The sequence below is a fragment of the Orycteropus afer genome, unplaced genomic scaffold (assembly GCF_000298275.1).
Source record: "Orycteropus afer afer isolate SDZICR_OR568_19922 unplaced genomic scaffold, OryAfe1.0 scaffold00014, whole genome shotgun sequence".
NCBI classification, from domain to species: Eukaryota; Metazoa; Chordata; class Mammalia; order Tubulidentata; family Orycteropodidae; genus Orycteropus; species Orycteropus afer.
In genome coordinates, this window is record NW_006921601.1 from 16,030,156 (window position 1) to 16,047,505 (window position 17,350).

The 17,350-nt window shown below is 37.3% G+C and overlaps 1 protein-coding gene across 1 annotated transcript in view; it reads right to left on the bottom strand.

Moving 5' to 3' along the window:
- PIK3C2A (phosphatidylinositol-4-phosphate 3-kinase catalytic subunit type 2 alpha) overlaps positions 1-17,350 on the bottom strand; it is a 107,593-nt gene that overhangs the window by 48,850 nt on the left and 41,393 nt on the right. Inside the window, exons 3-7 of the mRNA XM_007955490.2 lie at positions 13,878-14,035; positions 11,604-11,724; positions 10,762-10,873; positions 9,187-9,266; positions 9,003-9,066 (exon numbers count right to left, since the gene is read on the bottom strand). Of these exons, the coding sequence (XP_007953681.1) occupies positions 9,003-9,066; positions 9,187-9,266; positions 10,762-10,873; positions 11,604-11,724; positions 13,878-14,035 (535 nt within the window). The remainder of the gene's footprint in view (positions 1-9,002; positions 9,067-9,186; positions 9,267-10,761; positions 10,874-11,603; positions 11,725-13,877; positions 14,036-17,350) is intronic.

Consider the following 17,350-nt stretch of genomic DNA (forward strand, 5'->3'; position numbering starts at 1 on the left):
CAAACAATACGGCAGGCCATTCATTCAAGTCCATTGAATTGGTGAAAAACAAGTCTAGAGGCATCTCTTCACTCAGGCACCTGCTGGCTGCTGAGGCTAAAAAGAAGCCCAAGATCGACAAATAAAATGGCACACTCCCAATGTTACTGTTCTGGTTACCTAGTGCTGCTCTGACAAGAATATATACCACCAATGGGATGGCCTTAACAAACAGGAGTTTATTCTCTTAGTTTGGAGGTTTTAAGTCCAAGTTCAACATGTCAGGCTCTAGGGGCTGGGTGAAAGCCCCTCAACCTTGGGGTCCAGCTCTGCCTCCTGCTCGTGGCCTACTGGAGCTAGAGGCGTTTCTTCACTCAGACAGCTGCTGGTTACTGAGGCTGGCAAACCCAAGGCTGACAACTAAAAAGGCACAGTCCCAATGTTACCAAACCACATGGCAGGCCATTAATTTAAATCCATTTAAAGTCCCAGGATCGGCAGAGCATGGCAGGCTACATACAGGGTTCGAGTGTGCCATAGCTAGGGACCATTCCCAAAGCTGCTGCTTATATATGGCAAGCAGACCACATACCCAAAGCAGCTATGCAGCTGCTCCAACAGAGTCCACCATGGAGTTAATTACCATCTCACCATCGGGAATAACTACATCCAGCTGCCCAGCCACTCAACCAGGCCCAGCCAATTTGATACACAAACTTCACCACCACAGCCGCTGAGTCATTTCTGACTCATAGCAACCCCTCCTTGGGTTTCTGAGGCAATATCTCTATAGAAGTAGACTGCCCAACCTTCCTTCTGAGGAGTGGCTAGTGGGTTTCACCTGCCAGCCTTCTGGTTAGCAGTTAAATGCCTTAGGGACAGCTCATAGAATCCTTCAATATTATAATATGAGGCTTGAATTTTTTCTTCAGTTCTTTCAGCTTGAGAAATGTTGGCCATGTTCTTCCTTTTGGTTTTCCAACTCTAGATCTTTGCACATTTCATTGTAATACTTTACTTGCCTTCTTGAGCTGCCCTTTGACATCTTCTGCTCAGTTCTTTTATCTCATCATTTCTTCCATTTGCTTTAGTTACTCTCTGTTCAAGAGCAAGTTTCTGAGTCTCTTCTGACAACCATTTTGGTCTTTTCTTCCTTTCTTGTCTTTTTATTGACCAACTGCTTTCTTCATGTATGATGTCCTTGATGTCATCCCACAACTTGTCTGGTTTTCAGTCATTGGTGTTCAATAAGTCAAATCTATTCTTCAGATGGTCATTAAATTCAGGTGGGATATAATCAAGGTCATACTTTGGTTCTCTTGGACTTTTAATTTTCTTCAGCTTCAACTTCAACTTGCATATGAGCAACTGATGGTCTGCTCCACAGTCAGTTCCTGGTCTTTTTGTGACCAAAGACACTGAGCTTCTCCACCACCTATCTTCCACAGATATAGCCAATCTGATTCCTGTGTATACCATATGGAAAGGTCCATGTGTATAGGTGTGTTGTTTATGTTGTTGAAAAAAGGTATTTGTAATGAGTAAATCATTGGTGTTGTTACATGCCATCGAGTCGGACTCAAGTCACAGCAACCCCTTCCTTGGGTTTCCGAGCCAGTATCACTACAGAAGTAGATTGCCCCATCTTCCTTCCAAGGAGTGGTTGGTGAGTTTGAACTGCCAGCCTTCTGGTTAGCAGTCAAGTGCCTTAGGCACTATGCTACCAGAGCTCCCGAGTAATCATTAGTCTGGCAAAATTCTATCATGCAAACTCCAGCGTCATTTCTATCACCATGCTCATATTTTCCAACTACCAATGATTTCCCTTTGTTTCCAACTTTTGCATTCCAATCACCAGTAATAATCAATATATCTTTATTTTTTAAATTTTATTGTGATTTGGGTGAAGGTTTACAGAGCAAATTCACTTTCCATACAGCAGTTTATATACACTTTGTCTCATGACATCGACCACAGTTTACCACAATGCAACAGCTCCCCTCCCACCTCCTCTCCACAGTTACCTCTTCCCAGTGTCCATCCCTCCATGGTCTTCTGTCCCCTGAGCTGTCTCCCTGTGCATAAGCAGCCCTTCTTTCTCCCATGATTATTCTCTCCAAGGAGTGTATCTACTTGAGGTAAATGTTCAACTTACATGCCTTTCTTTTGTTTGGCCGGAAACCACAGGTGTGGGTTCAATTCCAGACCCGAAGGACAGCTAGGGGCCATAGTCTCAGTGGTTCCATCCGGCTCTATCTGATCAGCAAACCTGGTCCCCCCCTTTTTTTTCCCCTCCAATGATTTTGAGTTTTGTTCCACACTGTTCTCCCTCTCTATCAAGGATCTCCTACATAAATCCCCTTTCAAGTGGAAGACAGTGGTAGCTGGGCACCATCTAGTTCTTCTGGTCTCATAGTCATATAGGCTGCAAATCAGATGGTCTACCAGTCACTAGGACTAATTGTTTCCATGAATTTGGGTTGTCTTCATTCTTCTTTGTTCTGGATGAGGAGAGATCCACAGTTGCATCTAGATGGCAGCTTGCTAGCTTTGAAGATCCCAGTCGCTACTTGCCAAGGTAGAAGGTGGAACAATGTTTTGTGTAGTATGTTATGCCAATTGAGCTTGATGTCCCCAGCGACTATGGTCCCAAGCCCACAGGTTCACCTACTCGGTCTCTCTGGGTAGCTGGCTGTGACCAAGCAGTGACCACAACCTTGCCCCTTGTCAGCTCTACTATACACCTGGGAATTCTGATCATTCACATAAACATGTAGGACCATTGTCTGCCAACCCTATATATGTACTCGGATACACTCCTCATTTCATTTGTTGTTGTTGTTGTTATTTGCCATCGAGTCGGCCCCGACTCATAGCAACCCCTCCTTGGGTTTCCGAGGCAGCATCACTACGGAAGTAGGAATGCCCAACCTTCCTTCCGAGGAGCCTCATTTCATAGACATACCTAATCGTACAGCCTGTCCACCCATCTATCCATCCATAAACCCATGTTTGCCTTCATTGACAATGCAGTACTATATGTGCAAAAGGGTTCATATTTGTTGTCTGTACCTCCCATGTACCTCTCTATGTCTTTCTCATCCTCAATGCTGTCATACTGGTCACACAAATTTGGTACACTGCCCTTCTCTTCACCCAAATCAATACTTATCTCTATCTATCTAACAGCGTTCCGTTTTCCTCCCCTCCCACCCCTGGTAACCAACAAAGAAAATTTCCTTCCAAAGATAAACCTTTCCTTAACTTTCACAACAGTGGACTAATACAATATTTGTCCTTTTGTGAATAATCAATATATCTTGATTGCATGTTTGGTCAATTTCAGACTGCAGAAGTTGGTAAAAATCTTCAATTTCTTCATCTGTGGCTTTAGTGGTTGGTGTGTAAATTTGAATAAAAGTACCATTAACTGTTCTTCCTTATAACTAAACTAACTGCCATCAAGTCAATCTGCCTCATAATGACCCCTATTGGGTTTCTGAGGTGGTAAATCTTTATGCAAGTAGACTGCCCTATCTTTCTTCCATGGAGTGGCTACTGGGTTTGGTGGTGATCTTCCTTATAAGGCATATGGATATTATCCTATCATAAACAGCATTGTACTTCAGGACAGATCTTGAAACATTCTTTTTGACTATGAATGTGACACCATTCCTCTTCAATTTGTCATTCCCAACATAGTAGACTATATGACTGATTGAAAATGGCCAACGCTAGTCCATTTCAGCTTACTAATGCCTAGGATATCCATCTTTATGCATTCCCTTTCATTTTTTACAACTTTCAATTTTCCTAGATTCATACTTAGCACATTCCACGTTCTGAGTATTAATGGATGTTTGCAACTGTTTCCTTCCATTTTCAGTTATGCCCCATCAGCAAATGATGGTCTCAAAAGCTTTATTCCATCCATATCAAGGTCGACTCTACTTTGAAGAGGCAGCTCTTCCCCAGTCATATTTTAAGTGACTTGCAACCTGAGGTGCTCATCTTCCAGTACTACATCAATGTTTCAGGGCTATACATAAATTTTCCAGTAAGATATCATATAGTGTTTTACTGTTATTCATGAGGTTTTCAGTGGTCAATTTTTTCAGAAGTGGATGGCCCCATCCTTCCCAGTCTGTCTTAGTCTAGGAGCTCCACTGAAACCTGTCTGCCATGAGTGATTCTGCTGGTATTCGAAATACTGGTGGCATGGCCTCCAGCCTCACAGCACCATACAAACCATCACATTACGACAAAATGACAGATGAGTGGTAAACATTAACACTGGTACGTTACTATCAACTAAACAAACATTATTCAGATTTCACCAGTTTTTCTATTAAAGTCCTTTTTCTCTTCTAGGATACAATCTAGATAGTATACTGCATTTAGTGACCAATTTTTTAAAAGGTAATTTTGGTTGCCATATGGAAAACAGACTGCAAGACAAAGATAGAAGTTAGAAGATGAGTAAGGAACCACTGCAACCGACTAGTGCTGTAGCTTTAGTAGTAGTTAAGTGATCACTTCTAAACATATTTTTCAAGACAGAGAGGACAGGAATTATATTGAATATGGAATGTGAAAGATCTTGGATGACTCCAAGGTTTTAGCTAATGAACAGATATGAAGGGTAATATAAAAAAAAATTCAGTTTTTTACACCCTAAGTTTGAGATGTTAATTAGATATTCATATAAAGATGGCAAGTAATAGTTCAGTATTTGAATTTGGATTTGAGGGAAGAGGTCAAGGCTAAAGATATAAATTTCAGAGTCATCAGCATATACATGGTATTTAAAGACACAGGGTTAAGCAAGATATAGAGAAAAGAGGTCCTAGAATGGAATCCTGGGGCATTCCAATGTTCAAAGGTCAGTAAGCTAAGGAAATCATGAGGAAGCCACAATTGAGATAGAGCAGCCAATGAAGTGGGAACCAAGAAGGTGAAATTTCAGGGGCCAATTAAGTGTTTCAAGGAGAAGAAATGATCAACTCTATCAAACACTACAGAAAAATTAGAAAAAGAAAAAAAAAGGACAGGAATTTACTACTGGCTTATGAATCATGGAATTCCTTGACGACCTTGGTAAGTGCAGTTTCAGTGAAGTACCAAGAATGAAAGCCTGATTATAGTGGGTTCATAAAAGAACAGGAAAAGAGGGAGTGGAACCAGGAAGAACAGGTAACTTTTGGGAGGTTTGCTTCACAGAGAATAGAGAAGCAAGGCTAGAGGAGGGAGGTGGGCTTTTTATTTTATTTTAAGAAAGGAATCACTACTTTAGACAGGTTGGTCATTGAGGAGCTCCTCTGAGATATACCCAAGGCTCAGTCTTCAACCTCTTTTCTTCTCTACCTGCAATAATTTTCTTGGTGATTCCACATAGTCTTATGGTTGCAAAATACCACTTATATACTAGTAATTATCAAATTCATTATCTCCAGCTAGACTTCCCACTGAATTAAAGGTGCAGATATAACTGCCTACTCATCTCTCTTCAGATATCGAATAGTCATCTTAAATATAATGTCCAAAATCGATTTCTGATCTTTTCCCAACCTTTTTGTCTTGATTTCTCACATCTTACTAACAGGAAACTCTAAACTTCTAGTTGCTCCAGGTCAAAATCTTGGGGTTACCTTTAACTTCTCTCTTTCTCATGCTCTATATCCAATCTATCACTAAACTCTGTGCAATGCAGTGAATTGCTTAACATGGCCCTTCGAGCCATCGTTCTCCATTTTGTGATGTATTGTAAATCCTAGTCTCTGTGCCTGTTTAGGATGGGATGCATCTTGAGTCCTGCCTTGCTGGAGGGTGTGACTCAAGTCACCACCTACTGCATAGTTTAAAATTAGGAAGGGAGTGCATCAGGGTTGTATTCTTTCACCTTACTTATTCAATCTGTACACTGAGCAAACAATCCAAGAAGCTGGACTATCTGAATAAGAACATGCCATTAGGATTGGAAGAAGACTCATCTCCTGCAATATGCAGATGACACAACTCTACTTACTGAAAGTGAAGAGGACTTAAAGTACTTACTGATGAAGATTAAAGACTACAGACTACAGTACGGATTACATCTCAACATAAAACAAAAATCCACACAACTGGGCCAATAAAGCAGCATCATGATAAATGGAGAAAAGACTGAAGTTGTCAGAGGTTTCATATTACTTGGTTCCACAATCAACACCAATGGAAGCAGTAGTCACAGTAGTCAAGACATCAGAAGACATATTTCACTGGGAAAATCTGCTGCAAAAGACCTCTTTCAAGTGGTGAAGAACAAAGACTAAGGTGTACCGAACCCAGGCCATGGTATTTTTCAATCGCCTCATATGCATGTGAAAGCTGTGGTGTTGGCAAAGAATACTGAAAGTACCATGGACTGCGACAAGAACTAACAAATATGCTGGGCAGGGAGGGCAGGAGACTGGGTTAGGGTTGGGCATGGTAACTGGTGAGTGAAATGAAATGTACACGAAATGTTGAAAGTAAAACAAACTCTGCTCTGTAAACTTGCACCTAGAGCACAATTTAAAAAAAAAAAAAAAGAAGAAGAAGAACTAACAAATCTGTCCTGGAAGAAGTGCAGCAGGAATGCTTCTTGAAAGCAAGAATGCTTGGTAAAGTGGAGGATCAACAAAAAAGGGGAAGACCCTCAATGAAATGGATTGACACAGTGGCTGCAACGATGGGCTCAGGTATAGCACGTATTGTGAGGCTGGCAAAGGACTGGGCACTGTTTCACTCTGTTGCACATAGGGTCATTATGAGGCAGAGCCAACTCAAAGGCACCTAACAACAACATTCTCTGTGCCTATTTAGGGTGGGATATATCTTGAGTCCTGCCTTGCTGGAGGATATGACTCAAGTAACCACCCTTAGCTTCCTTGAGGGTATTTACAGGAATGTTCTGGGAAAGTCTGCTCTCTTGCTCCGAATCTGTATTTGGTTTGTCATCATCTCACGCCTAGACTTGAAACAGGCGCCATCATCTGACCTGCCGATTTGTCTTCACCAACCCCTGCAACCACGTAAGTTGGGAAAATCCTCCAGACCTATTCACAGCTCTGGGACTTGCCAGCCTACCAGGCTCCCAGCCTCTACCACCACCATGTGAGCCATTTCCTTGAGAGTTTGAGTTCTGTGAGATGTTACAGTCAAATACAGAACCCTAAAGACAGGAGGGAAAGTACTGAGGGGAGGAGAAGGAGCTGAAGTCAGAGATGACGAAGTGGTACAGCAGTTTGGAAAAGTTGGACATTTAGGACATCTCTGATCTCTGCTTCATAGAAACGGCCTTGTGCTGATCTTTCTAAAAGAAATTATTCAAGCACCCAGTTACCATTAACTTCAAAATCACAGAATTCAACTTCTTCTCACAACTACTATTGGAATCACCCTGGTCCAAACTATCATCACTTCTCACATAGCTAAGGACACATCCTTCTAATTGTTTCCACTCTTGCCTCTCTCCCTCACTTGATTACAGCTAGAGACTTTGTAGGCTTTGTATATACTCCCTCCCTTAGGCCTCTGCACTTACTGTTCTCTCACCAAGGAACATTCCTCCCCCTAGATAACTAGATGGCTTCTCAGTCTCCTCCTTCAGTTCTTTGTCCATATTCATCTTTAGATCCTCTAACTACCTTATTTGAAATTGCAACATACCCTCCTCCTTTATTTTTTTTCCTATAGCAATTACCGCCTGATGTATTTTATATATTTTGTCTGTCTTCTCCCACTAGAAGTAAACTTTCTGAGGGTAGAGATTACAGATTCCTTTTGTTCACTGCTGTGTCCTCAGCATCTATACAGTGCCTTACAATGAGAAGATATTCAGCAAATACTTACTGAATAAATATGTTTAGGTGCTGATAAGAATGTACCAATAGCTAGAAATCTGGAAGCCATCCAAATCCTCTTTCCTCTTCTCTAACATCAATCACCTGAGAAAATCTTACCAATTTTCTCTCTTAAATATTTTGTTAATCAGTTTCCTCCCACATTCTCCATGTTCAGTATTCCATTTCATTATAAAAACCTTCCTAAGTAGTATTATTGAAGCTGATCCTGCTATTCCTAAATCTGTCTTCTATGGTATGGCTAGCTACCAACCACCTAAAGCAAGAGTTTGTAAACTTCTTCTGTAAAGGACCAAACAGTAAGTATTTTAGGCTTTGCGGGCCTCATGGTCTCTGTCCCAACTACTCAACTCTAGCATCAGGGTGCAAATGTAGCCATAAACAACATGTACACAAATAGGCAAGGCTGTGTTCCAATAAACTTCATTTACAAAAACAGAAAGTTACTGGATATGCCCCTTGACTTAGAGGATAAAGTAAAACTGCTTGGCATGGATTATAAGTGACAACTTAGGTCTGGCAATCTCCAACATCATCTCTCAATCTTTACTTTGTACTCTGTTACAGAATTGCTTATCTGTACACTTACATATTATACCTACGTGGTTTGCGCATATGCCCATTCCAACTTTCTTTTTCTGGTTAACCCACACTGTTTCAAGACTTGGTTCAGGTAACATCTCCTTTAAAAAGCCTTTTATGAACACTTAAGTGCCCCTCTTCGGTCTTCCAAAGAACACCAATTCATACTTTTATATTATACTTACCATACTATAGTGATTTTATTTAAATCCTCACCATTAGTTTATAAACTCCTGGTAAGTGGTGGCAGAATCATTCAATTTCATAACTCTAGCATCTAGCATACAGTAAGCATTCAATACATGCTTTCTGAAATTGAACTGAAGGTTCCTTTTTGTAATAAAGTTAAAGTGAGAGCAGACATGTTGACTCAAACATTATTGAGAATTGTTAGTAAGCTGTCGTTAGATTTAACAAAAATAAATCATCAAACATTAACATCAAGAACATAGTTTTAATAGTCCTTCTAAAATATTTAATCCAAGGCCAACCCTAGTATTTAAGAGTGGAGAGAAGAATCTTTACGTCATTATGTTAAAAATGTGAATTAAGACTTACTTCCACTTGAAGAGCCAGTTCCACTTGGTTGTGATAAGAATCTAAGAGTTCTTCAACAGGGTGTCTGAAATACAGAAAGCTGAAGGATACTATATACAAAAATTATTGTTTCAATCTTCAAAATAAACGTATTCATGTCCAAAAACAAGTTTGAAAACCTACAATTATGCTTTACATGCTATACCTTGTCATGACTTCTTTATAAGGTTTTTCTATTTGATGCAGGTGTTTGTTTAAATCCACAGGTATTTCATCATCTTCTGCCTAAACATACACATATACACAAATATTTAAAATAAAAATCAAATGTACCCTTTGGTCTTTCTATTGCCAAATTAACTATAAACCCCCAAAACTCAAATCCATTGCCACTAAGTCAATTCTGACTCAGCAACCCTACAGGGCAGAGTAAAACTGCCTTATAGGATTTCCAAGGCTATAAATATTTACAGAAGTAGACTGCCACATCTTTCTCCCACAGAGTGGCCGGTGGGTTTAAATTGTCAATCTTTCAGTTAGCTGCTGAGCTCTTTACCATTGTGCCACTAAGGCCCCTTGGTATAAGTGAAAATCTTAAAACAAAAGTGATTTCTTAAAACGGAAGATAAAATACTTACTCAGAAAAAAAAAAGTCACTAAGTCTAACCAAATTTTTTAACTTTTTACAAAAGTAAAAAGAGACAGGTGAAACTAATTTTAGTAAACGTTACTAATTTTCAGTAAACATAAAAATATAAAAGCTTTTAATTTTTGATATATAAATAGCTTCCAAAGCAAAACAAACCCACATCTATTCTATACAGAGATAACAGAGGGCTAAAAACACTTTTAATAAGATGGTTGACAGCCAAATGAAGGTGAGTTGGGGGCCAGATAGAGAAGAGATCGTTGGAATTTCTATACTGTTTTTTCTGATAATAATCAAGTCTGTCACCATTCAGCCTTCTCCCCCACCCTCATTAAACAAGGTTGTGGTCTCTTCTACCCTAAGTCACCACTTGGCAAACTTAACTACTCAAGAACATCATTCTTTGAGAAATTGAAAAGAGAAGTTGCCAATGACTGCTAAAATGTACTGAATTTTGTGAAATAATTTCTACTCATCTGAAAGAAATTCTACCTAACAAAAAAATCCAAGAAAACAAAAGAAAAGAGAAGAAGGAAATGAGTACTTTCCTATCTGAAAGTCTACCAAATGAAGGCTAATTCTCTTTACAAATTATTAAAAATTAATTTATAAATTCATTGAAAGTTTATACAGCAATATGATGATCTAATTTCCTACATTCTATTGTTTAATCTCAAAACAAGCTATTATACTTTTAAAATAGAGAATCAGTTGTTACTTTATGAAAAAATAATGTATTTTTCTCAGTTTTGTACACAGATTGACATGGGATCTTCCCCTTCCCAATTCATATTTACTATTCTGAATTTTACTTTTTCCTCATTTCTACTTGATTTGACTCTGACATTTTTAATCTTGTGTATAATAAATTCTTAATTCCTCCACTTCAATTTTTAAATATGCCTCTAGCCTAAATATTAGGCTACCTAAACTCCCACGATTAAAAATCTTCCCTGATCTGCTAAAAGACTTTTGTTGAAGATAGAGCTCACCATCCCACCAACCTAGAAATCTTGGTAAGTGCACCAATTACTAATTGGCTACTTAGCAGACTTATTTCTGAATAACACAACCCAGAGCGAAACATACAGATCTGACCAAATGTGATTCACTTATAAGGTACATACTTACAGTTCGGGCCAGATTTTGGCACATTACACCAATGGTCAAGAGTTGCAGTTTAATCTCTGTGTCCCATTTTCGACAGTTTTGAATATATTCGTGACTTCCAAGGCAATAATTACTGTTAAAAATATATAAATTACTCACCAGTATTATTCTACTACAGTATAAATTACAGAGGAGAGGGTCAAATATAAATGGTATCTTTATCAGAAATAAGAGAATGGTAAAACACAGGAATAGTCTTATCACCAAGAACAGTTAAATAGAGGAATAATTCTATATGAGAAAAGTCAAAGCAAAGAAGAAATGAAGAAAAAAAACAAAGAAGATGAAGATAAAAGAAATAAAAACATAAGGACAGGGCATTTTTAGTAGCGTAGAACAGAAGCAGTAGCAAAACTAGACTAAATGCTAGATATAACAAATTACCTGGTTAAGATTCATGTAATGATGATACTCAAGCAACTAAGTAAATCACAACTGACTACAAAGTAACAGAGTATGCTATGATAGGCCAACGGAGTATATAGTTACGTTACTATTTATTATTTTCAGAGGAAAAAAACACACACACACATTAAATTCACTTATTAGTCAATTCTCCACCATTCTTCCCTTATAAGACAATGAACTTCTTAAGGGCAATACTGTATGTATTATTTATCTCTGAAATCATCTAATACAATGTCTTAAACATACCTGAGTGTAAGTTTTCTGAAACAAGGAATGAATTCAAAAGGACTCAATGTAGTCTTGGACTAAAAATTTAACTTAAAAAATTTCTTATTTAAGCCATTAAAAATGGAGTTCCCAAAGATACTGCTCAGTAGTTAAATGAATGAACTTACTTCTGTAGTACTTCCTCATGACCACAAACTTTCAGAACATAGCTGCCAACATCTACTTGATTCAAGTCATCATGTACCCAGCAAAGGGCTTGCATTATAATGATTTCCACAGTAGAACTCACTGTAAAAGAGTTAATCATTTTTAATTTACTCATTTAATGAATAATTCTAAGTATACTTATTCATATTGTATTACTTGAAAAACAGCAGGACTATACAATAGAAATATAATGGGAGTCATAAATGTAGGCTAATATATAATTTATTATTGCCCAGTACCTATATTGGAAAAAGTAAAAAGAGACAGGTGAAACTTATTTTAGTAATATACTTAATTTACTGAAATATTATCATTTCAACATATAATCAACATAAAAAATATTAATGAGGTATTTTACTTTCTTTTGTTGAACTAAATCTTTGCAATCCAATATACTTTTATTATATCTCAATACAGGTTAGCCACATTTCAAGGGCTCAGCAGCCACATGTAGCTAGTAAGCCACTGTACTGGACCATGCAGGTCTAAGCTAAGAAAGTCATCATCCTATTACAGACACCTCCAAATAGGATGACATTTAGATGTGTCTAGCAAACGCTGATTTAAATTGTATCATAAAGAGAAAATATAACTTAAAAATGTTTGACATTTTCCTAGTAAAATCTCCAACCAAGAATCAAAATATAGCAAGTATACAGTATTATTTAATTATTATTCTTGGCAATAGCTAGATACTAATATTACAACAAATTAAAAACTAAAACTCGCAAACTAACCTATTTGTATCTTTAGTACTATTATATTCAATTTTTAAAGACATTAAAACTTCATAAACATCAATAGGTTGGCAAAAAAGGCATGAAACCTGTATATATCTAATGTAGTGGCTATATTTCTGAATAGTTACATGCATGGTAAGATTTATCATTTAAATACACATACTACTCCCACCATAATACGGTTAAATCTCTTAGAAGAGATGTGTACTATAAACACACAGTTATGAAAAACTAAACAACAGGTATTTGAAGTACTTTTTTTGAGATTAGTCAGATCTTGATGAAGTAAGTCAAAACCTAATGTAAATTATTACATTTTTAATCAATGCTTACTCATGATTATTTCAATGAAGGTACCTATGACCTTTTTTTCAATTAGTTTAATTTTTACTATATGCCTAAGATTTAAATGACTCCCCATGTCAAAATTTAATGTAAATTTAAAAGAATAATTCTTCATTTAGAAACTAAAAGAGTGACTGTTAGAGTTGGCCAAAACCTTTCTTCCAGTGTATTTTTTTCCAAAGGGCCTTAAAAAGTAGGAAGGTAGAAGGAAAGTATCCAATATCAGACATATGCACAACTTTTAAAGGAAAAAACAAAACCATAACTTCTAGGCCTAAGTACTGTAGAAAATATAGGAAGGTTAGGCAATCTACTTCTGTAGTGATACCACTTCAGAAACCTAAGGAAGGGTCGCTATGAGTCAGATCTGACTCAATGGCAGTGAGTTTGGTTTTGGTTTTGGTTCTACTGTTAGAAGCTCTGGTGGAACAGTGGCTAAAGCATTCAGATGCTAACCAAAAGGTCAGTGGTTTGAACCCACCAGCCGCCCCACAGGAGAAAGATGTGGCAGTCTGCTTAAACAAAGATTTAGAACCTTGGAAACTCTGTAGGGCAGTTCTACTCTGTCCTTTAGGGTCACTATGAGTCTGGATCAACTTGATGGCAAGAGGTTTGGTTTGGTCTATTCTACTGTTGGAATTCCACTAAAATAATATACATTATGAAGTGTACTAAGTTCTGAAAGAAAATAAAAGTAGTTTTAAAGAACAATAAAAACTTTGGGAATATATCCCTAGAAAGAATACCCACACCAAGTTTGGAAGGGAAGGAGAATTATCTTCTCCTTAAAGGAACCTGGAGCAAGACACCTGGATTCAATTTCACTGACAGCTCTTTATAAACAAGTGTTCTTCTTGCCATAAAATGAAAAAATAAAGAATTAGAATTAGCTTTTTTATCAAATGCTTTTAGGCCTTGGTCAGGAGTGTAATGTGATTAACAAAAGCTACCCAATGTTTTCCAGGAAATATGTAGTTATGAAGGCAATCTATTTTCCTACTTGTCCTAACCAGAAAGCTATCCATTGAATAACTATTTTTTAAAAGGACGAATAATGACAACACAATGAAAAGATTAGCAATATTAACATTTGAAACACTTTCTCCTAAATTAGAGCAGAACAAGACACTTGAGGGACTACAAACATACCATCACATGTAAAAGTAACTGGTAGTTGGAATCCTTCAATTTCAATAGAAACCTTCACACTTGCATTTTCTCCACATATATTCCTTTGCACTGTGACTGGACTTAACAAATAACCTGGATTTGTGCGGTGATCGGTATATGGAAAGTTGGTCCTCAATCTGTTCATAAGAAAGAAGAAATGAAATTCTTTATAAAAGCTGCATTTGAGAGCCCTGAACAAGGCTTTGCATGCTTAAAGCCATTCAATTCTATGTTTTTGTCCACTTCTAGATAGGCTAACAAGAACTGCAATAAATGTCAAGACTCCAAACACTTCCATTTGCATTTTAAATAAAAGGAACCAAAGGAAAAGGAAGACATTAAGTACTACCGGAGTATCTTTGGTAACACTATCAACATTAAACAAGAACACAGTGGATGTATGCATTGAATGAGGTTCTCGGTTTCAGATTTTTTGCCACAAAGGTCATTTACAAAAATGGTACATCTTTAAGGAATAACTGATAATAGATAATGTAGCTCCATAAAATATTTTGTTTTATATTTTTAATATTTTTTCTAAGGACCTTCTTCCTACAAACATTGTTTTTGACTGTTAAGTAGTGAATAAAACTTAGACAATGAGTTGCTACAGTGCTACAAGGCCTTTAATTCCTCAAAGTGATTTCTAAAACTTATGGACAGTCAAGAATTGTATGCAAAGCTTGGTGTCAAGCAGATACAGAAAAGATTCATTTTAAGAAAAGGATATGAAGCATGGTGTTCTTATATAATTGCTTATAAGAAGTATATTTTAAAAACTCTAATTTTAATTTTCTCAGGAGCTCTGGTGGTGTTATGCCTAAGGCATCTGACTGCTCACCGGAAGGCTGGCAGTTCAAACCTACCAGCCACTCCTCAGAAGGAAGACTGGGCAATTTACTAGTAGAGATACCACCTCAGAAACCCAAGGAGGGGTCGCTATAAGTAGGAAACAACTCAATGGCATTTTTTTTTTTTTAATTACCACAAATAAAAAAGAATTGTTCTGAATCTAGCATTTATTTGTTTAACGAGTCTCTACAGTTAAGAAATTTAATATCTGTATGTATACACTAAAATCCTTTATGGTTTATTTTCCTGCTGTCTGCTTTGTCAAGCTAAAGTTCTAAAGAGACAAAGTCAAGTCATGTAAAATCAAAGAACAGCACTGGAAAACAGATAAAAATGAGGGTTTTGAAAGGTTTTTAGGCAAATTAACACTATTTTATGGGAAAGTATAGTCAGTCTTGTTTATAACTAAATGCACAGATGAACTCCTTAAAAATGAACAGGGAGTTCCCAGGATCAAGATACTATTGCTGGGATATAAATACTAGACCTGAATTATACATACAGAAAAGAAACTAGAAAGCTATTCAGAGTGTATCTTCTCCTCCTCTCTTAAGGCCCACAAATGAAATGGCATATAAACTTCTACTGGTATTTATCATTCTTATTTGACTGCTAATCAGAAATTTGGCGGTTCAAACCCACCAGCCACTCCTCGGAAGTAAGGTTGGGGAATCTACTTCCATAGAGGAAATACCAAGGAGGGGTCGCTATGAATTGGAACCAACGATGGCAGTGAGTTTAATGAGTATATGCAGATGATAAAACCCTGCTTGATGAAAGTGAAGAAGCCGTGAAGCCTTTATTGATGAAGATCAAAGACTATAGCCATCAGTATGGATTATACTTCATCACACAACAAAAATCCTCTCAATTGGACCAATGAACAACATCATGACCAACAGAGCAAAGACAGAAGTTGGGAAGGATTTCATTTTACTTGGATCCAGAGTCAAGACCCATGGAAGCAGCAATCAAGAAACTAAATGAAGTATTGCATTGGGCAAATCTGCTGTAAAAGACTTCTTTGAAAAGCGTTAAAAAACAAAGATGTCACTTTGCGGACTAAGGTGCACCTGACCCAAGTCCTGCTATTTCCAATCACCGCATATGCATGTGAAAGCTAGACAATGAATAGGGAAGACCAAAGAAGATCTGATGTGTTTTAATTATGGTGCTGGTGAAGAATATTGAGTACAATGGACTGCCAGAAGAATGAACAAACCTGTCTTGGAAGAATAGCCATAATGCTCCTTAGAAACAAGGATGGCAGGACTTTGTCTTACATACATGTTATCAGGCAGGACCAGTTCCTGGAGAAGGACACCATGATTGGTAAAGCAGAGGGTCACAGAGAAAGAGTAAGATCGTCACTGAGATGGACTGACACAGTGGCTGCAATAATGGGCTCAAGCATAGTAATGACTATGAGGATGTTGCAGGACCAGATAGTGTTTTGTTCTGTTGTACATGGGTTCACTTAAGTTGGAACTGACCCGACAGCAACTAAAAACAACAATCATTTTAGCTTAGTGGTAATGTTTGTATAAATAGCTCTAAGATTTAATTTTTTTAAAAAGTGATTTCTCAACTTGCAAAGCTTAAATTCCAACAGTCACTCAATACAATCATCTAATTAAAGTATACAAGACTGATTTACAGACTTTAAAAGAGTTGAAAAGGCAAATAGATGACTCCAGTCATAATGGGAGAGTTTAATACACCTCTTCCAATGAAAGATAGAACAAGTGGAAAGAAACTCAACAAAGATGCAGAAGACCTAAACAGTACAATTCACCAACTTAACCTTATAGACATCTACAGAGCACTTCACCCAAAAACAGCACAATATGCATTCTTTTCCAGTGCACATGGAACATTTTCCATGACAGACCTTATGTTAGGCCATAAAGCAAACCTTCATAAATTTACAAACATTGAAATACTGCAAAGCATCTTCTCAGATCATAATGCTATCAAATTAGAAATCAACAATAGGAAGATCAATGGAAAAAGAGCAAACACATGGAAACTGAACATCCTCCTTAAGAAAGACTGAGTAAGAAAAGAAATAAAAATTGAAATTCAAAAATTCCTTGAATCAAATGAGAATGAAAATACAACATACCAAAATCTTGGGACACAGCAAAAGCAGTGATCAGAGGCCAACATATAGTAATAAATGCACACATCAAAAAAGAAGAAAGAGCCAAAATTAAAGTATACAGGACTGATTTGGACAGAAAATTAAAGAAACTAGATGAAAGCATAACAGATTATTTCTAAATCATAAAGTAACATTATTTCAAATCTGTTAACTATAATGCACATAAAAACAGGCATAGTTAGTCTTTAATAAATGCAATGTGCAGTATTAAGTCAGCTAAATGTCCCTTCTTTTTTAAACACCTCAGGTTCAGTGAACAAATCCAATTAGGGGTAACCTTCTCAGGAAATAATAAATACCTCCATAAATATGTATTTTTTCTTTTTCCCAGGTCTTCGGGAGCAAGGTAAGCACGGGCGTAGCACAGAGTAGCAGGCCGGAAGAGCAGGAGGAAGGGGTGGAACCCAGGAAGCCAAAGAGAAGAGTGTTCAGCCAG